The sequence below is a fragment of the Pyrgilauda ruficollis genome, unplaced genomic scaffold (assembly GCF_017590135.1).
Source record: "Pyrgilauda ruficollis isolate IOZ18807 unplaced genomic scaffold, ASM1759013v1 scaffold25, whole genome shotgun sequence".
Taxonomy (NCBI): domain Eukaryota; kingdom Metazoa; phylum Chordata; class Aves; order Passeriformes; family Passeridae; genus Pyrgilauda; species Pyrgilauda ruficollis.
The window spans coordinates 9,532,826-9,558,567 of NW_024523822.1; the positions used below are offsets into that span (position 1 = coordinate 9,532,826).

Below are 25,742 nucleotides of genomic sequence, written 5' to 3' on the forward strand. Positions count from 1 at the left end.
TGTTACTCTGGAGTCTGTAGGAGAAAACTGCCAAGGGTAACTCTTCTGCAGACTGAGAAGCCTCTGGTTTTCCTTCATACAATCACACAACTGATCCAAATTACAAACAGAACATGTAACAAGGCTTAAACTTGCTTATTGCCTTGTAATAAACTGCATTTCTAACTTTAACCTGGACACCACCAGGAAAAAAATAGTTATGATTTTGTGTGCTGGATTCTGCCTGAGCTGTGAAGACAAAGTATTACAAAACTGCAGAAGGAAAAACATGAGTGGCAGTATACAACACTGGAAAAGGACAGCGTGCTTCATAAAGGAAAACAAGCGTTTTTGCCATAAACAACTGATCTAGAATAGACTTAGCACCAGTAACTCTGTTCAGAAGACATGCCATATACTGATTTTAGCACTCCAGTGAAAATGTAAACATAAAAATTCAAGCTCTTTTATATTGATTATAGTAGTTCTTGATGCAATGCACAGGCATCTTTGCAACTGTATACAGAAATAGTGAAACAGTCTCTTTACTGAAAATCTTAGGATATAAAACAAGGACAGATAAGGACAACAGGGACTTTCCCAGAGATGGTATCAGAAGAAAACAATGCTTTCAGCAACTTCAACTAGATCTCAAAATCTTATTTTGAGAAATGGAAGTGTTACAATGAGCTAAGTTGCTCCATATTCCCTTCTGCAGAAATGACCTAAACTTGATAATGAAAATTCATTGTGAGCCTGCTCCTTTCAAAGATACTGCTGAAGGCAAATCAAAGTAAATACATTAGGGATGCAAGTAAAATAACTCTTACTAACTTCAGCTGCCTTCTGTTGGACAGTTATTGATCCTCTTCTGATAACATTATTTTAAATCTTCTGTTTAATCAAGTAGAAAGCAAACCAATCTTTTCCTTTTGAGGAAAACCTTATCAGTTTTCTCATTGCTTGTATTTTTGAAAAGCATACCAGAGAACTGTCTAGAGGACCTAATCCCTCCTAACATCACACAACAGTGCCAAAAGAGAAAAGGGAGTATTTTCCTCTATATGGCTCTTGAGTCAGAGCAAAGGTTTATTAGAGAAAAAATGAAAACATTACAAGGATTAAACAACGGGATTTTCTGGAGTAATAAATCAAATAACTTTTTTATCATATTAATGAAGCGTTTAATTTCTAACAAAAATATTTATGTTCTTTGCTTGCCAGAACATGAGATTCATCCAAATATTCTACCTATGTGTATGTAAAAGTCAGTCATAACAGGTGGAACTCTTCACAATTTCGCTGGACATGTGGGAGTTATTGCTCAAGACAACAAAATAGTATTTTGGATAAAACCACATCTGTTTTTTGTAATACTGTGGTTCAACTTAAAATACCAGAATTTTTGAAGATTTATCACGTTTTACTCACAATACACCCACTCTATTATTAGCATTATGTTAGGGACAAATATAAACACAGCTCAAGTCGTACTCATCAGAAATATTCTCAAGCATCCCTGAAAGTATGATATTTTTTTAAACAGTTAGCTTATCTAAAAGAAAAAACCTTTTTTCTCCCCTGCCCAAAAACAGTGGGACGGTGTATTTTAGATTTTAGACAAACCTTGCCAACAGGAACATTCTTAACATCTTCCACAAACACAACTTCCCTCAGAGACCACTGTTCTTCATTCACTTTCTCCTCCTCTTTCGGGGCAGGAGTAGATCGTCGTCGCTCTGAGACAAAAAAGTTAGCACCAAAAAGAAAGACTTGACATACTTAATCAAAGCATCAAAATGCAGTGTTCAGTAAACACCAAACCCTTCCCCCCAAAGATTATCAGCAGTCCAATGCAGAAATTAACAAGAGGTTAACAAGAATACAACTTTAACAGTCAGAGCTATCTAACAAGTATATCATGTAACCTTCATGTTTTTCTATGGATTTGGAAACTAATAAAGTCTATATGATAAGTAAAGCAATTTTAAAGATATTTAAGAAAAGTAATTAGAATATTTTTTAAAATTTTAAATAATACAGTAACTAGAATACAAAAAAATAAAATACAAGGACCAAGCCCTGTTTTGGCAGGGCTCACATACTTGTGCTGTAAGTGAAATGGCTGACACTGTGACAACACTCAGTCACCCCTGCTATAGTGCTTTGTACCAACCTTACAAAAAGTCTGCTTGCCTACCACATATGGCCTACTTGGTAAACTTCTAGAAGAATAGCAAATGAGGCAGAAAATAGCTATTTGGGCTAATGGCAATTGCAGTACAGTTAGATTTGCTGCAGACTTTATCTGAACAGCAACTGTAGTACACTCAGAATCAAATCTAAATACATAACATGGCTAAATTAACACTGACAAGAACCTTTACTCTTCCAAGCTGAGTATATAATGTAATTAACACTATCAACATATTTGAAGTAAGAAGCAGAGAACTTCTAAGCTAATTGCACAGTTAAGTCCAAACACTAGTTCAAAAGCCCAAGCAAAGTTGTAGTCAGTGGAAAATTACAGTTGAATTAATTGCAAAAGTAATCAATAGTAAAAGACTACTAGTAAAATTAGTAAGTACTGCAGATCTGAGCAGATGAGATTCTCAGTCCCTGCACAAGGCCATTTGAGTCATTATGTCAGTGCTGCTTAAAACTGCAGCTTGTGAGCAATTAGAAGAATAAGCTGCAGAGAGAAGATGTCTTCAAATGATGGCATTGTAATTACATTTTATAAATGTATGTGTTTAAATTGAGAGAAAAAATGCTTAAGGAGTCCAGTTACACAATTTGGGTGTAGCCTTTCAGGTTTTTAAGCACAACTTTCACTATGAAACATTCCTGACTGCTTTTGTATGTTAGTAAAGAATGTCTCATTTTAGACATTTTCTGTAATAGATACAAACTACTGCTTTCTACACTGACTTTCAGTTACAAGGCAAGCTGTTCAACAGCAGCTTAATCTTTAAAGAGGTTTTCCAAAACAAGTTCAACTTCCTGGCTGCAAAGAAACTCATTATCACATTGCAACTAAAAATAAATTTCTCTTTAGAATTTCCTCTTGATCACCTCCTGAAAGATACTTTTGATTCTGAGAACTGTTACACTTGCACAGATACACCTTACATCGAGGAGTCACTGCTTATACATTTATTTAACTCTGACAATTCACAGATTATTCAAAGTCTATTACAAAAGCCTTTACCTACACTGCAATATAGACTGAAAGACCAAAGGATTCTGCAATTAGTACAGAATCACCATAGAATTGCCTTTTATGGAAACTTCTTATCTACATAATTATTTACGTTTACTCTGAGCTACACATTACTTACTATATGGCATTGATGCACTGCTTGCTATTGAAGATGCATCACTACAAGTGGAAGCTGGGGATGGTGGAGGACCCATCTCAGTTTTCACTGGTTCCTGTTTGCTTTCAGGTCTAGAATAAAAGTTAGTACTCAGAATGAAGAAAGAAAAAAGTGAAGTCTTTTCTGTGACAATGGACAAAGCACCTGTGTATCCCAGCATTGTTTCTTTAACAACAGCTTAAAGGAGTAACTCCACACTTGCAAACAACCATCCTAACTGAAAATCTTGAAGCTGGGGATGGTACAATACTGCTTAATCAGGGATTAGCTTTTTAACATTAACCGAGCACAGATACACTATTACAGAAAATAAACATGATGAGCTTTGTTTCCTTCATTTGAGGAAACAAAGAATTATTAGCTTTATATAGTAACCTGAAACTCTGGAGCTGCTAAACATTTTCAAGCTTTACTTGAAATTGTTACATCTGTTTTAAGAAACATTTAAATGGCAACTGTCAACCCAAAAGATTTTTCTTTCAAACTATGGAGGGGCTCAAAGAGATCTGTTTAATCTCATGAAGAGCCAGGAAACAGCTGGTTCCATTTTCTGCTATTAAAATATAAAATCTTGGAAACCTTATGAAACACTGTAGACAAGCCTTCATTTAATACTCCTCCTGCATTTCACATGTACGTAGTGCTTTGACAGAAGTGAGACACCTTTCCTGCAGTGAGCATTTCTGCACATCTAGCTAAGCTTACAAGAAACCTAGTACCTCATAAAGATCACAAAATTTTCAAAATTATAAAAATCTGACATTCCTTTTCCATTATTAGTTCAGGAGAGTATCACATGAACAATCTGTGAGTACGTGCACGTGGTCTCCACACTTACTTTGCCTCAGTAGTTTTGCTGGCTTTCTCCATGTTTTTCAAGCTCTCAGGGGACCGAAGCTGAAATCGACAGCTGTCATTCATGTTCCAAACAGATTCCATTAGCACACCAACTTTAGGAATGCCAGCACTGATTGAAAAAGCAACTGCTCCAGCATGATAGAGGGGGTTATTTCTTAAACACACCTAGAAACAGAAATATTTGTTTCTATGAGAAAAATTACTTCTACTGAGGGAAACCGTATGTTATTTTCTTGATGGCATATGCAGTAGTCAAAATAGAAAACTTATGCAATCAGGTGAAGAGGAAAGTCAGCATTACGTATGGAAAAAGAAGCTGTTGTGAAATTCACAGCTGAAACCAACAGCTTTAGCATTGAAACTGTTTAACATGTAATATTTAGATGCTCAACCACAAAAGGAACTATGAATCCAATAACAGAGACTCATCACAGTGACAATTAGAATGGCTCTACAATCAAAAGAAATGTGCTCCCTAGGAAAGGGCTGCTTTCTCTCATATTAGTTCTAGTACTTATAAAAAAAATCCTCTGTATCAGTTATTAGCCTTTTTGGTAAAGGCTTCAAACCAAAGGTCTATCACACTGCATAAATAAATCAAACCCAGATATTAATAGTGCAGGCATTTAAATGCCTCATCATTTACAAAGCTATTTGTTCTACAGGGAATTGTATTTCTATACTTACTAAAATACAGAATCAGTAGGTAAGTTAAAATAGAAGTACTTTGCATAAGAACAGCTTGTTCTTCTGTGCAGCAAGAGTCATACTTGTAGAACAGCAACAATACTAACAGGACACTGCCATATACAGCCATATCATTCACACATACTATTTCCCATTATTGCTATCATTTTGTGCATAACTTTTTGTGCTAATTAATTTTGTTGTGTTTTTTTTAAGAGCACATTTTAAGCTCATCATATAGCATGGTAAAAATGCCACTGCTGACAGCTGTACTTGCCTGGGTTCCAACAGTTATGTTTGGCATAGAGGAGATACCAGCACTAGACTTCGGCTTTTTATTTTTCGCTCTGGCCTTTTCTAGCATTTTCTTCCTTTGGCTGAAAGGAACTACACCCCTGTGGAAAAATGCATGTTATTTTAAAAGGGCTGTGAAAGAAAAGCTTTGTTCTGAACTTTGAACAGTTTATTCCTTCTGCTTAATGTAATAATGAACAAACATTCAAGTGTGTGTGCCACCTTCCCCAAAATTTCAAAGCACTGCAGAAATGTCATCTTTTTCCATATGTATCCCAATTTTCCAAATTCATCTCGACTACCCCAATTTATAAAGAGGAGGAGGAAGAGGCAGAACACACGACTTAGTTCACTGCCAAATGGCTTTCCTTCCAGTCTGTCACAAGTGGAATACTCCAGTCACAGCTTTCAAGATGCAGCTTGCCTCTCTGAACTTGTGGATATCTTTCCCACAAATAGTGATAATTTCCAGAATTTGCGTCCTCTGGGGAACATGATTTTTGTTTCCAAATTCTAAAAGCCTCACTTTCTCTCTGGGTACATGGCTGAAGGAGTCTGGGGCTCTTACAACAACTTCCACTGCGAGAGGGGGAAAAAAACAACTTCTTTTGTAATTGGATCCCCTTGGTTTAGTTGAAAATCATGCCTGCATACACAGTTGAGCATGCTTATTATTTTGATACTTAATGTTTCAGTCAGTAGCTTATACAGTTAGAAGCTTTGATTCAAGAAGCTCTTTTATGTTAAGTAAAACATAAAAAGCATCAGTCCTGTGAAAAAATGGAAATTGGAATCCTGTCTCATGTACTCCAGATCACTGTAATTCGATATCAATAGTAACAGGAGCTTCTGTCTGTATCAATCTGGTAACATAAAATCACCACAGCTGACATTTAACCAGAAAAAGACACATTACATCATTAATTGCTTCCAAAGACTACATGTAAACACTAGTAAGTATTTCTGTATTATGCACAGATTATTCCAGTAAATACGGAAGGTTCTAATAGCCAAGTATCTCCAATGCTACAGCTCAGCAGTATCTATACAAAGAGTAATTAACGTGTGCCGTGTCAGCCATGACATAACGCAAGAGCCAAGAACCAGAAGTTTACAAGTCTAGCTACAAGTCCACTTAAATATTTTCCAGAGTTAACAGAATTTAATGAGAAAGCTGTTTCATACAATTCATTTTCAATGCTCTCATTTCCAGCTCATCATTGAGTATTGAGCTCATCCATGCCTTTAAGCCACTTGAACTTTAGGCATGATATATAATGCAATGACTCCTGACACATTGAAAAATAATGCATGCTGACAATGCATTAGTATTACTCAATTAATTCCCTTAAATTAGAAACTCATTTCAGAGCCCCTTGGAAGTATTATTTTTGAGGGTTTGTTTTTTGCTTTGTTTTGTTTGGGGTTTTTTTTTGGTGTAAGCTTCTTAATCATGAAGCTATCAGTTAAAATATTTTAACTAATATTTCATATTTTATCTCTGAAAGGGTTATATTTTAACAACGAACTCCAGAGGGAGCATTTGATGTTATTTCCCCCCTTCTTTAAGATTTAGACCACAAACTAATAGACCAAATCTTCTAACAGAGCCAGACAGAGGAACATCGACCTCGTATGTGGGAAAGTTTGTTCCATATTTATAATCTGAAAGACCCAAAAGGCATAGAGAAGATTATTCTCTGATCCTGTGTAGTAGATACAGCTGAATGCTAAAGCACTTACACACATCTCCTAAAATAATGACCTTATTCTGTTTAAGATGTTATAATTGGATCCAAAAGCTTTAAGCATTAAAAAAGAGAATAAATATGTTTCATAAAGGGAGCCTAAGATCAAGTGCAGATTTACCAAACTCAGAACAGTGGTGGCTCAGCAGTTTTGCAATGGTTCTCAGAGCCAGAGACATGAAGACACCCAGAGCATCCACACTGTTGTACACAAACACAGTATTTACTCACCACCAATACAAGTTGTTCTCTAGTTGAGCACACGTGTAAAGAGCACAACAATGTAAAGAAACAATCCGTTCTCCCTGAAGCTCTGAGTATGTCTGTGCAGTGTGCTCTAATTTAGAGGCTACGGAGCTTAAAGTTTCATCTACCCATGTAGCAACCTAACAGACAAGGAAAGAAAGGAACAGAGAAGGTAGAGGGGGGAAAAAAAAGGAAAAAGAGAAGTTTCACATCAGTTGCATCTTTAATGTAATATTTACTGGTTTTGGAATGGGGGGAAAAATGTATCACAAAACAAAGAAACAATTATAACCTTCAGAAATGTATCCCCTACCATCTTTCTTTCCCCAAAAGAGAGCTTTCCAGAATTGTTTTCCCCTCTATTTCTAGTCCTCAACCTTAACAAAAAAGGTTGAAAAAAACCAAAGGAGAAACCTGTCAAAGTATATGGATGTGTTAGTGTCTTTACCAAATCAATTTCAAGTTCACTCTAACTGGGCTGAAAAGCATATTTAGCTAACTTACTTTACATCACTGAAAGCTTCAATGTCCTTAGTTTTTCCACTAAATCTCTACAGAACACTAACAAGCTTCTCTACTCTCAAACCAGAGTCAGTTTCTACTGTAAAAGCAAAAACTCAAGTACTTCATATAATCAGGCAACCTTTTCACTGTTTCAACTCTAAATCTGATAGATTATCTTTTTTAAAAAATTTTTCCATTTCATGAGGAGGAAAGGAAAGGAATGAGCAAATGAATTGAGAACTTTCTGGTGTACATGAAGCTGAATAAACAACTTCTCTACGCTATACTGCAAGCAATTGAAAAAACCCAGCTTTGTCAAATTCAGCAACCAGCAAACATTTCATACCTTGTTATTTTCCGTGGCAACAGTTGCTCTAATACTATTTGCAGAAAGGAGCACAATCTTTTCATTGGTTAACCCCAAGAACATGGCTCGTGGATGATGTAGTGAAGGATTCTGTAGGAACAAAAAAGTATTTTAGATACTCAAAGCACATAAATAATTCCGATGGGGAATATTTAAAGCTATACCTGTGCATTTCTGTAAGGCTCTGATTCACTCCATTTCCACTGATAGAGTTCTCCTTTACTGCTAACAGCCACAAGCTCAGAATATAGAGCTCCAATAGAAATAAACTTTGTTCCATCCTACAAACACAGAAATACGAAGTCTAAGACAATTATATTATAAATACATTTATAAAAACATATAAATGCAAAAAAATGAACTTGGAATTTATTTTTTTCAGAGCACTCATGATTGCTGAACCTGAAAATAAAGCTTTATCCAGATTGCCTCAAGATCATCATGCCCCCTCACACAAAACATCATTGCTTCTGATGAAGTGTGGGAATAAAGAAAGATATTATTTCCAAGGCTTTTAGCAATAGCATATACATGGCAATTAACCTGGACAGTTTATTAATGGTGCTTTAAGAATACAACATGGCTCATAAAATTAGAGATAAGATCTTTTGACTTGCGACGTTGAAAAACAAAATTCTGCATGAAATTCCAGCTGTTTGAAATTAACAAAAAAGCAACATAATTACACTATTCCATTACTAAGTATAGTCAGAAAGGTATCTTCCAAGCTACCCAAGAAATCAGTTATCAAATTCACTGTTTTATCAGTTAAACGACTCTTATCTTTCACTTCTGAAAGTAAGTAACTGCAAACAACATCCAGTTTTTAAAACATCAGTATGCATCATTATAACCTGACATGCTGGGAAAGTTTCTAATTATTGGTTATTCCTCTTGCCCTTTTCTTCTTTTGAACATTTTATCAAAATTCATCTGGTATCTTTCTACTACTTACACAGTATCAGGTTGTTCATTTGCTTCATCCTATACCTACAGGGACCTCAGAGGTCTGATTTCCTTCCTCTTAGACTGGGTTTTGTATCAATGCAACTATACAATGTTACAATCTCACTTTTGCAAACTCCTGTTCCTCCTTGCCTTGAAACAGATCTCAAACTACAGAGAATTTGAGTGATTTCACAAAACATTAAATTACAAATGTTTCTCAGTAAACAGAATGTTTCACTCCTCCTCAGCAAGTGCAGCTATAGGACAAACATGTTCTTTCTGAAGTTCCTTACTACTAATAACTCAAATTTTTCCTCCACTTACAGCTTCACAAAAAGTGGGGGGGGATTCTGAGAAAGAACTGTCATCAGAACCTACTGTAGCCTAATGAGATGCATCTCTACTTCATCACCATAGATGAATCTTCAGAAGTTAGCTGGCCTAATTCCTCAGAGTTAAGTAGGAAAAGCAATTAATTTTTGCTCCAAGACACTCATTTTGACTTCTCATCTTGCTACCGTATCTTTTAAAAACAAACAGCTTTGTACCAGAAGCTGAATATTAGAGACCTGCCAATCAAATTTTTTCTCTCCCTTCTATCAAAATACTAGCAGTTGTGACCTAAGTGCTTCAGGATCAATGCTACATTCACCTCCAGAGAGCCATTCAACCAACTGCCCAAAGATGCAAAACAACACAACAGCTCTGTTTCTGTAAACCTGAGACTCGTGTTCAACAGCAAATTCTGATTTCAGACCAGAGAAGTTAACACACAGGAAGATGATGCAGACTACTGACAAAATCTTAATATCTCAAGCAGAACACACTTACTTGAAAAAACTAAAGGCTTGGTTTGCACCTAAATTACAGTGAGGCAGGGAAAGACCAGCCACACTTGCCATTCCTACACTCCAATACACGTGGCTCTGATACACGTGGCACAAGATTGATACAGTGCAAGTGCAGACTGACAGCATTACAGTGTAACAAGATTTGAGTTATCAGAAGAATGTACTCATTGATCTGGATTCCAGAGCAGCTGACGATGTTTATTTGGTGGAGAAAACACAGCACCTGAGCAACATGTCTATACACTGTCAGTCTCAGATTGCTGGTGAAACTGATGCACATGGGAGCACTATCAGCTTCCTAAAAGTTTCACCTATGCCTGCCAGGTTGGTAATTCACCTCCCACAAAAAAAAGTTAACCACCCTCTTCACAGCCTTCTACAGAGTTCTGTCCCAAATGCCAAAGGTAAAAATAATGAAAAACGATGGAAAAATATTTGCAAACATGACGGGTTCTTTTGTAGTGGTTTCTTGTGTGCTTTCACTTGCCCCCTACCTTACTGTCTTTTCAGTAACCTTTCAAGACCCCCTTCCTATTTTCCAAAATGGAAGAGACATATGAACTGACCTCTCTGCTAAACCATCTCCCCCATGATTTTCCCCTTAAAGAATTTCTGTTGGAAAATACCACCAAAAAAAATTCATGCTGGATTTACAGCAGGAAAAGACACAGAACCATTTCTTATAAATGTTCAGCTGAAGGAAATGACAGAAAGTTCAATTACTTTTGAATAAAAATGGAAGGCCTTTCCAGTAAGACACCTTCATTTAACTGGAAGCCCAGGAGCTGGAGTTTATATGAGTGCATATGCAAACAGGTACGTGGGAAGCAGTTCAGTGTATACAAACTGCACAGGCATACAGCTAGGTATCACAGCAAAACAAACAAAAAACCCCCACACTAGTAATAACGGCCATAGTAACGTTACCAAAACAAAGATGATGAGTCAGTATTCCAAATGTAAACTACACTTATTCATTGATGTTAAATTCCTGGAATGTCTCTCTACCAAGCTAGATTTCCTCATTCTAAGCTAGGGGAACAAAAGCTGCTAACTTTCATTGACAGAGAAGTTCAATGTTACTAGACTAAGAAAACCAAAACCAAGAAAAACCAACAACAAACCCAAAACAAACAAAGGGAAAATACTTTAGACATAAAATATCTGTTAGAGAGCAACTACTAGACAAACATTCTTTTTAGGTCTCTTAATTTCTCAGTCTGAATGCCCAGAAGAAGACACTTGCATCTAAAGTCATGCTGCTGTTAGCAGAAATAAGCCTCTATATTCACCTCTGTTTTCAAGCTTTCTATCTAGATTTAGTCTGAAATGAACAGAGACACAGAAAAAGAAAGTGTGACAGATCAAAAAAGCAACCTCACAGATCCCGTGGACAGACACAAATGGGAATACTACAGCAAGTCGGTAAAATTGGTCTACTAAACATAGATGATCACTTCCATTCTTAGGAAGCTTTTTGGTTTTTTGGTTGGTTTGGGTTTTATTTTATTTAGGTTTTTAAAAACTCATCTCCCCAAACATCTAGCTAGTTCACAAAGGCAATGACCACAGATATTCAATTACCAACATATAGCTGGTGTTTCTACTACTTTTATCTCCTGCGGTTATTACTTCTTGCCTTGAAAATAGAATTAGGGTTATAAAGAAAAACAGCTAATCAACACAAAGGATTTTGAAGGAGCAACCAAGTTACTGATCAACTCAAAACACAACTGCAAATAAATGCAAATTTTTGCTATTGTAGTTTAAAAGCACAATCCACTCAAACTGAAAGTATCTCTAGAAATAATAATGCTTATCAAAAAATGTTTCCTTGATGCAGCATAGTTTAGATTGTTTCATGAGTCTCCTACTGCCAATTAAATGCTTTGATCACCCAAATAAATAAAGAAAAAGACAACCCCAAGCTTTATGATCTACAGCAGTATCTTGAAAATACACAGAGAAAATAAAAACAATAGTAACAGAAGTGTAGCTATAAGGGTGTCAATAATTATGTGCAATCTAACTCAGTGCATAATAAGGAATATGCTTTATTATATTGTCTCACAAAACTAAGACATCATAGTCAAAAAGGCAACTCACAGTATTTATTCAGAAAAATAAATAAACAGATCAATTGCACAGCATGCAAATAATAGATTAAAAAATTTCATACCTTATCTGGCCACCACTGCAAGTCTTCTCCTAAAGAAACAGGGCTTTGAACAGGTGTATTCTTCTTGTCCAGGTTTGGTTCTCCTTCCTTACTTGTTGAGCCTCTTTCATTATCAAATGAGGCTCCATCAAGCCACCTTCGCTCACGCAAACGTAAAACGGACTCACGTTCACGCAACAGCTCAGAGTCTCTCTCTAAGGGAAGAAGGAGAACTGGTATGCAATTGGGTCACACCAGTGGGATAAAAGTAAGCCACTCTCTAGTAAAGACCCTTCAGGATGCAACTAACAGCAGTTTAATCTACTCACACAGATTAAAAGTATAGTCCTGACATGCAACATTCAACAAATTAACTCTTTCAAGAATATGTACTTCAGAATCGCTAAACATAAAATCAGCTAGAAATAAAGGCTTACAGTTTTGTTCACTATGAAAAAATGCTAGAGAAATTTCACTTACATCATAAGAGGCCAAATACATTTAACATTTCTATTTCAAGTTTTCTAGTACAATATGCAATTTTGTAGTTTTATCAATGTAGTTATAACAACAGAAGAATCTTAAGTCTATACAGTCTGTCAGATAGCTTTATGCAAACCAAAAAAGAGTATTTATTAGAGAGTTTCATAGCAACTTTCCCAGAAAAAATACTAATTTGAAAAGGTTAATGAAAGAAAGCATTAAAAAAAGCTCTCATACATGTTTGATAATCCAGCTCCTTTCATTTAAAGCAATATTCTATAGGACTGGATTTAATAAATTAAAGTGTATCTGCTTGGAGTAGATTAAATGAAAACTTTTCAAGAGTCAGAGAAGTTTTTAAAAGGATCCTGACAGAAAAATGTTCCTTACCAAAATGCTTCCCTTCCAACTGGCCTATAAACTGTCTAAAGCCAGTACTCTGCAGTTTGCTCATGCACAAAAAATTTTTAAATGAGATAATCAAACTAACTTTCCACAAGTCAACTACACATGGAGAACAAGCACTAAGAAATTTGTGATAACATCCTATATAGAACAACCTCTTAAATAGAATAACTTCAGAAAAGGAAAAAAAAGGAGGAATTTAGAAGGAGTTATGTCAGATGCTGAATATTCACACATGCACATAAATGCATTTAACCTATGAAGTACCTCACTCACGCTCACAAAAATTAACTGGAACTATAGATACGAGATGACTGCATTATTATCTCATAGTTTCAATGGATTACACCAAGTCTTGGGTCTTTTGCTGTATTAGACAAATGGGAAAGTTTTGACATAAGCCAAACACGACAGCCTGTCTTACAGATGTATTTCATGTAAGTACTGCACTTATTTTCTAGCAAACATCACACTGATCCCTGACTAATAATTTTGTAACAGGAACTTACATGTTCAGCAATTAATATATTAAAACATGTTCACAAAAGGCAACAAAACTGTGCTAAATAAACAGTCACACCAGAGGTTGGATTAACAGTTTGGAAATACTCTAGCTATTTGTGGCAACAGCTTCAAAAGGATAAGAAATTGCTGCATGGTCTGTTATAAATGTTTCAAGTGTATAATGCTTAAAAGAAAAAATGCCCTAACACTGCTCAAGGAGCTTTTTTTATCACCTGCCAATAGTTCTCCTTATCCAACTATAAAAATGCTTCAAAAAAGTAAAATTTAGATTTCTTCTCTCTCCTTGTTATCTAAAGTTCCTCGTTCCGTAAAGGTAACTTCTGTCATGGAACAACTAAGGAAATGTGAAGAACAGTGTACATAGAGCAACCCAAAAGAAAGAAAGAAGAAGAAGAAGAAGAAGAAAGAAAGTATAAAGAATGCTGCATGTCATCAATTATTATGAATTTTTGAGCCAAATTATATATTTGTATCACAATTTATATATTAGTAGGTACATACACTACAGTTTAAAATAAACTTAACATGCAATAATTTTATAATACCTTGCAACACCAATGATCAACAATTATATTTTTAATATATGACTATCAACGTTCTTGCAGAACTTACCTGCTAACAGTCAGAATTCATTAATAATTTTGATGAGCAGCAGTCTACTTGTCTACTCTGTATTTGACAACATATCACACTCTACTTTCACATTAAATCAGCATCTAAACCACCAGTGTGTACTATCTCTAGCTTTTCCCACAGCAAACTACTTATTACAAAGAAAAAAGGTGCAAAATTACCTCTGGATGAGCCTAGCCTGGAAAGTGATGAGCGCCGAAAGGATGGATAACCAAAGTAACTAATATCTTCTGAAAACATAGCATCAGCATCAATAATGACACTTGGGTGAGCAGAATGTATGTCAGCATCCAGAAGAGACATAAGATCCTCTATAAGAGGAGACAAGGATCTTAAGTGAATAATCAGCTACTTAAAACATCAGCTAGAGAGACCATCAACTAAACAAATATCGAAAGAAAAAAAATCCTATCTATTAATTGAATTTCTGCTCTTCAGATTCACCAGTGCAAACTCATGTGCCTCCTATGCAACCACATTTACAATCAAGCTTGGCAAACTAGTGAACAAAAGCAGCTCCCCTGCAAGAACTGCTCTGTCACTTACCTAACTACAGTTCCCAAACAAGACCTTCCCAAAACATATTGTTCTGTATCCCAGAAATTCAAACTTGTGACTGTCACTTGAAAGAACAAAGCACTAAAGATAGAGACATATACACACATGTGCACACACACTCATGCATGTGATGCAGAACTCCCAAGATGACCTAGAATGGAGGACAGAGCTGACGGAGAAAGGCGGCCTTTGCACAGCCACGTCTTTGATGCCAAAGACTGCACCATTTTCCATGCAATGTTTCTTTCAGAGAATGATGTACTCATCTAATTCACAAGATAGTGACTTGCAGCTCTCAATACAATGCTTTAAATGGTAGCTACATGAACAACAACAGTTATCTGGAAAAAGCACAGTGTTTTAATACCATGCAGATTAAAAAAAGACCCAACCAAACCTAAAGGCTGAACTTAAATACTGTGACTGCCCTAGCTTCTGTGTTAGAAAACTTGAGTTTCCCTGGAGTAATGATCATCATTAAAATGCAAAACAATCTCCTTCCAGTAACTAAACTAAAGCTTCTATCCACACACAAAAGAGGCTACTGGAAATTCATGTGACTTATTGAAGGCCAGCAATATGGACTGTCAAGACAACTGAACCTGACCATCTTACTACAGGTCAGTCCTACTTCCCTCCTTTATCCCTGTGGTGGGCCCCTCCTTGGGACAAGGGGGGATTTCTAAATCTACAACTAGCGCATTCACCTGGCTTGAAACAGAAGCTCATTGGGTTTAGAAGTAAGGTGGTGATGGATCTTCAGAATGACTTAATGGAGTAATCACAACCCCAGATGTGGAGCTTCACCACATGCTGCAAAGCTGACCAGACCCCACTGCTTGCTGCTAAAGGAAATAGTTCTGCCCTTCCCAAACCTTCAAGCAAATCCAATATTTAAAAAAAAAAAACAAAAAATTAGTCTCCCCAGATTAGGTTTCACTAGCCCATACAGGCCCAAAAAATCTCACCCCCATGCAAGGGAATGGCAGGATAGTGCCTTCTGGCAGCAGGACAACCTCATCAGCTTAACCCACCCCTGAAGCTCATGTGAGGCTATACACAGACTCCCTTCAGGAAACCTGGAAGGAGCACAATTCCTGCACATCCAGTTCTCAGCCTCTATCTCATAGGCAGAAAACAAAACAGTGGCTAGAAAACAAGCATTTTTGACAGCAGAATCTGATTATTATGAGTCTTTTTCTCAGTGTCTGGAATGAAACAGAGGAAGGAACCTGAAGTAGAGGGTATCAAAAAACTGAAAAGGAGACAGAAGTCTGCTCTTAGAGCTGGTATTAATTCACTTAAGACTTTCACATGCCTGCAGATCAGAATATTCATCCTTGTATTTCTAAACTCTCATCTACAGGAAATGTAACACATACCACAGACTGTCCACAGAAAAACAGCACTGCAAATCAGTGAGCACAGTGGGTTCAAGGCAAGACCTACAAAAATGTTTTTTGCATTCATTAAGTAATCCACTCAAGTGTAGGCTGTGCTTCTAAAAGCACGCCATTTGGGACTCTATAGTTCACACAGTACACTTTAGGAAGTCATCCATGACAGACTGCTTGGAAATCTTAGAAAGAAAACTGACATTTGGCCAACAGGCTTTAGCTAAAACAATTCAGATCACTCAGAGTGTCCTTACCCTGCCTGCTACTGGCTTTTCACAACTATAAAGCTGCAGTACACCTCACCTTCAGTGTCAACTTGTAAGTAACAGTTTTCAGAGCTGGGAACACAGATGAGATTCTGTTGTATTTCCCAATATTGACATACTGCTCCCTCCTCCCACAACCATCTTTTCCCAGGTAAGCTCCAACCCCTCCATACTCTAACAACTAGTTCTGATATCTTCTGGTCAGTGTCCAGGAAAAAAAAACATGCAAAGAACTTTGATCTCTTTCTAGGAACCAAACTGCCCAGTACAGAAAATAACTTTCCACCCTCATTCAAAATGGACAACACTGGATTTTTTTAAGTTAAGCTACGTGAGAAATCCTCTTGACAGAAAACACACACTAACTTGTAACACACACACACACACACACCTTCCACCAGGTCAGGCATCTTGAGTTTAGCTGTGTTTCCAAAAAAAAAAAAACAAAAAAAGGTAAAAATTCAAGTGTCAGACGTAAGAACCAGAACTATGTGGCTTTGGGCTAAATACGCATTAAGATGAGTAACGAAATGAAGCCTTTTCTTACCCTCTTATTTCAGCTTCAAATCAGATTTTAATTTTCTTCCAGTATTTCTGAAAGAGATCCCCCTTCTTCCATTTTCTATATCAGCAAAGAAAGGTGCTAAAACCAGTAGGGATAGGAGCCAAATCCACTCCCCTTCAAACATCACTGGAATTTTTTTAGCGCTGTGAAAACACAGATACTGCAAGGCTACATCCAGTTTAAGAATCCAGTTTTAAAAAAATGAAACAAAACAAAACCAAAAAAAACATTCTCTATGTCTTTATTTTCCTGCTCTTCAGACAAATCCCATGGGATTATATCACTCATCTCTTGTGCTGTGTTAGACCAGAATCAGACTGCTCCCTTCACATCTAGGTGTGATATTTCTGATGAGCCTATTTTTGTAAGAAAACATCTATGATTCTCTACTAAATGCCAAAGAAAATCGGAAGGAAAAAGAGATCTAGTTCAGAGGAAAAAAAAAATACCCACCCGAAACAAAAAAAAACAACAAAAAAAACAACAAAACCAAAAAACCTAGTTTTCAGTATGCACATAAGCAGCAATTCAAATAGCATTATCACCTGATTCATTAACTGAAGGTGTTGCTTACATCAATTCTGATCTCAAGCAGAGTTCACTTTAAACCTTTTCCCTTAAGGGGGCAATCGTAAGTTCTCTCCCCTCTTCTCAGCTGCACTCTTTTATGAAATATTCAAGTATTCAACATGTTCAGTACCTCCTCCTCTTTCAAGTTTGGATTAAATTGGCAAAACTGTGACAGTGAAGGGAGAGAAACATTTGTTTTGGTTTCCTAGGAAACTAGACTAAAACAGAACTCCAGAATTCATTCTTGATAATTATTCAAAATATTACCCAACCTGAAGTTCACAAAAACAGAAAAAAACCCAACCCAACAACAAAGAAAATCAAACCACAACAACAAAACCACAAAAAACCCCCAACCCCATTATCTAATTGTTTTCCCCAAAGGCAAACCACTGAGCTGATCCTACACTATGCTGCAGCTCCCATTCCACTCCCTGGAAGCCAGCACAGCAAGCCCTGCTGTGATACCAGCCCATCTCCGTCCACTGCAAAGCAGCCTGGATGTTGTCAAACCCACGTTTCACAAGTCCCACTAGCAAGAACCCACTGTACCATGCAGAAGTTACAGAGCAAATATGCACTCCTCTGAAATGCACAAACAACAAAACTTTTTAGCATCTACAGCATCTCTATTCCAACTATTAACAGAACATAAAGCCCACAAGAACCCTCTAATACAGTCTGGTATGCGCCTCACAGAGGCTGTCAAGACTTTCCTATGTTAAATGATCTTGTTCTGTATATTTTTACCTTGATTATTCTCCTTACGTATTTGTTATGAAACAAATGTACCCAGAGTCCTCTCTGCTAACTATCACAGAACAAAAGAAACAGGACTAGATTAGAAAAGCCAAAAATCAAAGTACACTGGGATCCAAAAATAAGTATTTAAGAGACACTCATTGATAGCGATCTGTATAGAAAAGTAACATTCTGCTCTTCACTTACGACACTCTGAAAATTCAGGAAGAATTGAAACATGTTTTTTGCTATCTCAAAAAGTCAGATGCATAACATTTACAATACTAATAATATCATCACAACTGATCTATTAAGAAATTATGATACATTAAACAATAATATATTAATTTCACAGTACCTGGAAAGTATCTCCGCTTATTAATGACTTTTTTTTTAATTATATGTAAAATTTCTTTTTAAAAGAAAAAAAATTTGGAAAGCTTAGAGAAGTAACCCCTAAATTTAAGGGTCACAAAGCATAAGACATGCAAAAGGCAGAAAGACAAAATTAACATATGCTTTTAATCGAAATGCAAGAGCCTCAGAAGTCCATAGGCAAATTCTGTCTTCTCATTTGCTTTTTTTGTGCTTGAAATGAAAATCAAAAAACTTTAAAGCATAATTTGGCATAACTTTAAAAATTTATCTTAAAATTTATCTTAAAATTTATCTTAAAATTTTCTTTATCTTTCAAAACAATAAAAAGCCTAACAATTGAATGCATATAGCATTTATCAGTTATCCACAGTTTTCTCAGATGATGCTATAGTTCCAAAGGGGCATCCAGACATGAGATGACAAGTAAAAGCAGAAAGACTGCAAAGTTTCTAGAGCAAAAATATTTTTTAAAAGAGCTATAGGCAACTTTCTCTGACCATTTGGTTTTCCTGAAAACTAACCTGCATGGTCACATGACACAAGCAAAGCTGCTAATTTTTACTATTCAATGTTTCAACAGTAGAGTTATGACAGCACTGCCTAGTGTTCAGCTAGATTTCTGATCAGTTTCAGATACCACACTAATTAATTTCTGTGCAACAAACTGATTTTCACCCATAAAACTTAGGACAGAAAAGACATGCACATTCTACAAATCAGAAAATACATCTTTGAAGAGTGGTGTTAAGACAGATCAAGTGTCATTTCAGTCATCGTTTCCATATCTTTTCCCATAAAAAAACTGGGAAAAAAGCCCAATTTCTCTGTGGGGTAAAGCAGGGGAAAAACCCAATTTTAGGACATTGCAGTCCCTTACAGGAAATTTACTCTGAACAGGGAAGAAGATTTAAAGATTAAGCCAAGGAAAATTTTTTTTTCTGGACATCCAGTGAGGACAGTGAAACTCTGCATTCTACTTTAACCTATCTCAAATAGATGAGACTCACAGACTGTAGTGGAAGCACCTTCAAATAAATGTTACCAGTCACAGGTTGTCAGACAGTCCCTATTAATTGATCCTTAGGATCACAAGGGGTACTCAGAGAACAGCTGATGCTGTTGAAGGCTGGTTAGTATGGTTAAAAGCAGTAATTTACAGTAAAAGTTCCCAACTGTGATTTGTCTTCTTAAGGTCAGTTCTGGAGGAATGCATTTGGGTATCCTTAAGACTAAGCAGTGCTTTGAACACTTGGAAACTTCAGAGAATCAACTTCCTCCAGTGCATCTGTCTAATCCTATTAAGCTGATCACTAAAAAATAAGACTGAGATTTAAGATTTTTTTCACCCCTTTCACCAAAAGAGTCTTGATTCTACAGCAAAATAAAGATGCTTGACAGATGCAACTAAAACTAAAAGAAGCAAAATGAAATGCGAAGTTTTTGTTGCAGAAATTAAAAAACCCATTCTCTAATCACATGACTGACAAGATAAAGATGGACGAAGCCCATGAACCTTCCTGGTGAACCAGATGAGCAGAAAGAAAAAACCAAAATACAACCATTTATTAGAAAAAATATCAAAACATCATTTTGACACACAGAAGAAAAGCTACTGTGTAGTCAGAGTTCAGACGTGTTCTTTTCGTGCAGTGCAACTAACACAACACTGGATTTGGCTATGTTTTCCAATCTGTTCACTCAGCAAGAAAAGATTGCCTAAATTATTTAGCCAATGCAAAAGAAGATTCAAAGTATTTTATAAAAAGCAATTTTATGGGACAGCCAGTATTTCAAAAACATCTGCATAGGATTTTGCCATTATAGCCAGAAGAGCATTTATAAGGGGAACTTGAGATGAAGACTAAATTCTCGATCTAACTGTAACCACTGTAATGTGTTTTGCCCTCTATTAAGGCTTTTTGATTTTAAAAAAGCACGTAATTTTTGCTCTAAAAACTTATATGAATATTAAGAATATATGTTAGTAGTAAAAAACATGCAAGTCATTAGAAAGTTTTAGAATTAGCTTTTCTGAGCAAGCCACACAGCAGTCTCAGCATCTCACTGAGCAGCAAAATAGACGAAATTAATGCTAGTGTTACAAAGCCTGAGATTCTGAAAAAAAAACATAACTTTCATACCCCGCCCCCCACATATCAACAGTTATTCTTCAGTGACTATTCCAATCCCTCAAGACATCCCAGTCCATCTTTTGTTTTATACATCTTTAGACTTTGTTCCTATAAGCAACAATTGTCTTTGCTCTGTACCTTGCACAGCACAGAGTTCACCGTCAGTACTTAAAGACAGAAAAATAAGAACATGTTGGCCATTTTTTATCAAAAGTTGCACGATACAAACCTCCAGGAAGATATGATTCACTTGCTGTGTCATCCCCATCATCTCCATCTTCATCATCACGACTCAACAAATTATTTACAGCAAGGTTTACATCAAGATTTGTTCGTTGGAGTTCTCGAATAATAATACTTCTGGACTTCCCTTGTAAAACAACTTGTGCCTATAAGAGCAGAGTGAATTGGTTACTGGTCATTCTCAGATCACCAACCACTATTCATAGGAAAATGCTAAATTCTAAAAAGTCTAATAAGAATCCAAAGTCAATAACAGTACATACAGACACAGGCTTCTATCAATTTTTCACAGTATCGCGTACTTGATATCCAGCCTCCTCTCAGTTCCAGTTAGGCCACTGAACTTCAACTTTGGCACTAAATTTCCCAACAGAATCTTAGAATCTACTTCTTGGAATGTTTAATGCCGCAGTTAAATAGTAAGTAAAATCTGAATTGAGAGTTTCTGTATGTTTCTGTAATTGTGTTTAAACTTAGTATGTCAATCAACAGAGTTTGCAACTAATTGCTGTGCCGAAACTACACCTCAATCCCTTTTACACTGGTTTCTCTTTCCACTGCCCTTCAAACAAAACCACTTTAATGACTCCATTTTCCTCACCGTTCTATTTCTAAAGGCTTATCATCAGCCGTTTCTGCAACACTGAAGTTTTTATTAATAAAGTGCAAATGCAGATAAAACCTCCCAAACATCAGATGCAATGAATTTACAAAAAAAGAGAGAAACTCTGATTTACTCCGCTGAGCCTAGGACTCAGAGCACTTTGTTTTTCCAGACTAGCCTCTACCAAATGTCAGACATTATGAGAGTTTTGAAAGATCAGAAATAAAAGAACTTGAGAAACAAGTACTGAGTATTTTCACAACAGAATAAAAATAAGACACCAAGTAAAGTGGTCTGTTGGCAAGCAAAACAAAAAAAAAGGGACATTCTAATAGCACACAAAGGTAAATTTTTTTGCCATGAACTTCTATGCCAGAAGTTTACAGATTTTTGAGACGTCCTAGAGTCTACAGACCATTTGCTAAGATCTTTCCCACTGCTCTGCTTTCAAGTTACCTCAAAAATGCTTTAGGCACCTTCTATTTTAAAAGTAAACTAAGTATGCTATTTAAAAAATAAAATTAAAAAATAAGGAAAAATACCACAGCAAGGGAAGTAAAGCAGATTATCTTTCACCTAGCAACTAACTTCTGTATTTTAAATGTCAACCAGCAACTAGTCACATATTTTGAATGCATTCTTTTCTTCAAATAAAGAGGAAAATGTTTTAACAGACTTAACTGCCTCTTCAGAATTTAGTGCATTAAAAAGCAAAAGCAGAGGAATATATACCCAACATTCCTCAAAGTCACATTTATAAAAAATTAAGCAGAGGTGGCCACGAAGAAAAATTACCAGTATTTTAAAGAGAATAAATAAATTTTATGTCTTTCATTTACATCTGAAATGGACCATTCCTTCTATCAAACACAAAAAAAAAGTGTCAGTCTGCCCTTCTTCGTCACATTCCTTCAAGAAACTTAACATTTTATATTATTCTCAAATATCTGATTCTCTCACTAAATCTCCCCTCTGCAACCAAACATGGCCTTCCACATCTACATTAAACATATACCTTGTCTTGGGTGATGTTTGGAAATGAAAATTCTAGAACCCAAAAGTTTATCTCTTCCACTATGTACTTAAGAATAAAACAAGTCAGCTAAGGAAAGTCAATTTCTTCAATTGCATGCCATTACTCCTCGGAGAACGGGCACTACTACAACACATTCTGGTACACATGCTCTGAGAAGCTCTCCCAAGTTTTTGGCAGCAAGCAGTTTCTAGCTCACGTACCTGTGAAATTAGTTCCTCTGGAATGACTGACGCTGGAATCACTGGTTGTGGCTGACTCCCCAGTAGTCCAGATCCTCTATCACGTCCTGTGCGTATAACTCTCGTCTGCCTTCGAGAGTCTCGAGCTCCAGCAGATGATCTACCAGAAGATCCTCCTCCACTTCCACCAACCCCTGAACTCCAGCGACTTCTACAAGATTTAGAGTATTTGTTTTTTTAATACAGCAGCATACTTTGGGGACTACTTCAAACCTCTTTAGCTTTATTATTAATAACTTATAAACAGCCTCTGAAAAATACTGCAGCTTGACTTCACAGACAAACACTACAAAAGTAACTCTCAAAACTAGAAAGAACAAGAACACTAGGAAACTGATAAAGTTCTGAAATATGCAGAAGAAATAAAAAAATCAGGACTCCAACTGGAACTTGCACTCGCCCCTACTCATATACCTGGGTGGATGTATACATACATAAACACATAAAAGGATCAATTCCCAGATTTTCTAAAAGCAGTAGCAGCAGCATAACATTTAACACTTATCTGTCAATTTCCTGCTATAAAAGCACACATGCACCAACTTCACTGTCAGTGGCTCTGACAGAACATCACTATGCTTAGGTGGATCTTCTAAAGATTCTGCTACTTGATTTACATTAAGAAATTGGTTAAGATTACCCTAGAAAAATCAAGTCATCTTCTCTACAGCAAAAGAAATCTTACACTAGATAGTTCTCTGATCCTCAGGCATAGTTTTCAAGAGACACTCTACTTTGTACGTATTCCTATTGCAGAAATCAACAACTGCACACATTGCAAAAGCATGCCTTAACTGACTGAATGGTTTCTTCACTTCTACAAATCAGCATCAAAATAAGGCAACAAAAAGACAGTGATTTGTAGAAACAGACATCTCACCATCATTACAACTATCCACTAATAATTATCATCACAGAACTGTGTCAAATGAATCTGCTCTGAATTTAAGACAAGATAATCTGCTGCCATGAAAGACAAGAGACTCTAGTTTGTTCTTCAAGGTTAACTGAGCTTTATCTTGTAATACACCTTAAAGGTTATTGGATATGGTATTACTGCTACTTAATCACCTCTATCAGCAGAATCTTCCTGCTATCAACCACTTGAAGTCTCAAACTCCTTTCAAGGAAAACATTTAAAATCAGACATGAAAATAAAGATATGTTCTCTGAAACAGTACCTAATAAATTTACATTAAAAGTCTATCATATGTAGCTATTAAAAGCTAATTAAGTAAGAATACTTGTCTTGTATTGTATGCCTTCAGTTGATTACTAGCGCCCTTTTTCAATTGGGTTTTCTTTTTCCTCCTGACAAGACCCTGCAATCACAGAGTAAGTTGAGTGTCTGCTTAAGACAAGGCTCTGTCAGACACATCTACATTTTCAAAATTCTAGCTAGCGACCACAGACAATGACAAGACAAGACCAAAAGCAGTTCAATTATGTCTTTAGGAAAAGTCTTGTCTCATGAGTTAGAAAGAGAATTCTAAAAAATAAAAAAATACTACTGAAAACAGAAAAAAAGAAAGAAAAAAATACCAAAGAATATGACATTTTAAATAAAATGAGCCACTTAAACTCTTCTAAAGGTGGGAAGGTGGCTGAGAGGAAAAAGAACAGGGCTGAGGAGAAGTCAAATTCTACCTACAGAGCAACTTTCAATTCAACAATCTGCAGGGAGGTGTGGGGTTAAAGAAAATGTTCTGTGTTAGATATTAATACTTACTACAGATCCATTTTCTACTTTAATTTATAAACTATCAGTGGCATCATTTAGACATCTAACAGTTAGAACCATTTCTATTTGTGTAATAATTCAAATACTCCCTTTGTGTCCTACCCTGGTCCTGTTAAGGCAAATAAGGACACAGCCATTGCTGTTAAAGCCATCTAAACCTAAAATAAATATTAATATAGAACAGAAATCTTTTGTCTTATTTCTGTTCACCTACTAGTTTACCACATCTCTCCACTATGCAGCAGCATGCTGGCAATTTTCCAAATCCCGTTACCTACTCTAATGGCTCCACATTTTGAATGGGTTTAGATTCAATTTATTAAGGTAATTACTCCCCCCATTTAACAGACTATTTACAGTGCCTACTGCTATTCTACTAGTTCAGTGACGTTCAACTACCTAGTTCTGAGACATTCAAGAGAAGACATTAGGAACACTTCAGGGTTAGTCTCTAAGATTCAAACAATTTTAACACATTATTATGCTTAGCTAAGAATAAGGAGGGGGAAAAAAAGTGTTACATGTCCCACAGTAAGTTCTTAAACATGACAATACTAGCTTGTCTTTGACGTTTAACAAATGGATTTTTAGGTTCAGATGCGTAATGACTTCAGAAAAAAATTGGGAAGGTTATGGGGATGGTTATTCTTCATGCACCTAAGGCCCAAATGAAATTAGTTTATTTGGTAATAAAAAAACAACACATTTTCTGGAAATTCATGGAAAATATGTAGCTCCCTTCTCCTAACAAATCATTCACATGCAGAAACCACAGCTCTCATTACTGCAATCAGTAACGTTAGGAAGCAGCATAGTTAGACATGTCTTACAAAAACGTGTAACAAGGAGCTCACTGTCATTACAGAATGTAAATTACCTTTCTATAAAAAGGGACACCATCAATTTTAAAGCTAATGATAAGAAATCTGGATCTATACAGTACATTTTGCATACAGTACAATTTTAAAGGTTCTGAGAAACAATATTTTCCAAATGTTCCTTTTTTATTCCTATGTATAGGACCCTGGCTATCAAAACACCACTTATGACGTGGGGCAAGGAAGTGGAAGGCACAAAACAATGGAGCACACAATGAAGGTTCTTCCTGCATAAATACACTCATTTCACTGTATGCTCCTAGCCTATCATGGTTTACATTGATAGTGTCCCTCTAAAAGACTGTTTTTCAAAAATCAAGGAACTAAA

At 36.2% G+C, this 25,742-nt stretch overlaps 1 protein-coding gene across 1 annotated transcript in view; it reads right to left on the reverse strand.

Moving 5' to 3' along the window:
* The window catches only part of UBR5 (ubiquitin protein ligase E3 component n-recognin 5), an 84,702-nt gene that overhangs the window by 40,030 nt on the left and 18,930 nt on the right, over window positions 1–25,742 (reverse strand). Inside the window, exons 6-16 of the mRNA XM_041470565.1 lie at window positions 22,757–22,946; window positions 20,903–21,062; window positions 14,228–14,377; window positions 12,042–12,235; window positions 8,228–8,344; window positions 8,043–8,153; window positions 7,178–7,332; window positions 5,182–5,299; window positions 4,198–4,382; window positions 3,321–3,430; window positions 1,606–1,718 (exon numbers count right to left, since the gene is read on the reverse strand). Of these exons, the coding sequence (XP_041326499.1) occupies window positions 1,606–1,718; window positions 3,321–3,430; window positions 4,198–4,382; window positions 5,182–5,299; window positions 7,178–7,332; window positions 8,043–8,153; window positions 8,228–8,344; window positions 12,042–12,235; window positions 14,228–14,377; window positions 20,903–21,062; window positions 22,757–22,946 (1,603 nt within the window). The remainder of the gene's footprint in view (window positions 1–1,605; window positions 1,719–3,320; window positions 3,431–4,197; window positions 4,383–5,181; window positions 5,300–7,177; window positions 7,333–8,042; window positions 8,154–8,227; window positions 8,345–12,041; window positions 12,236–14,227; window positions 14,378–20,902; window positions 21,063–22,756; window positions 22,947–25,742) is intronic.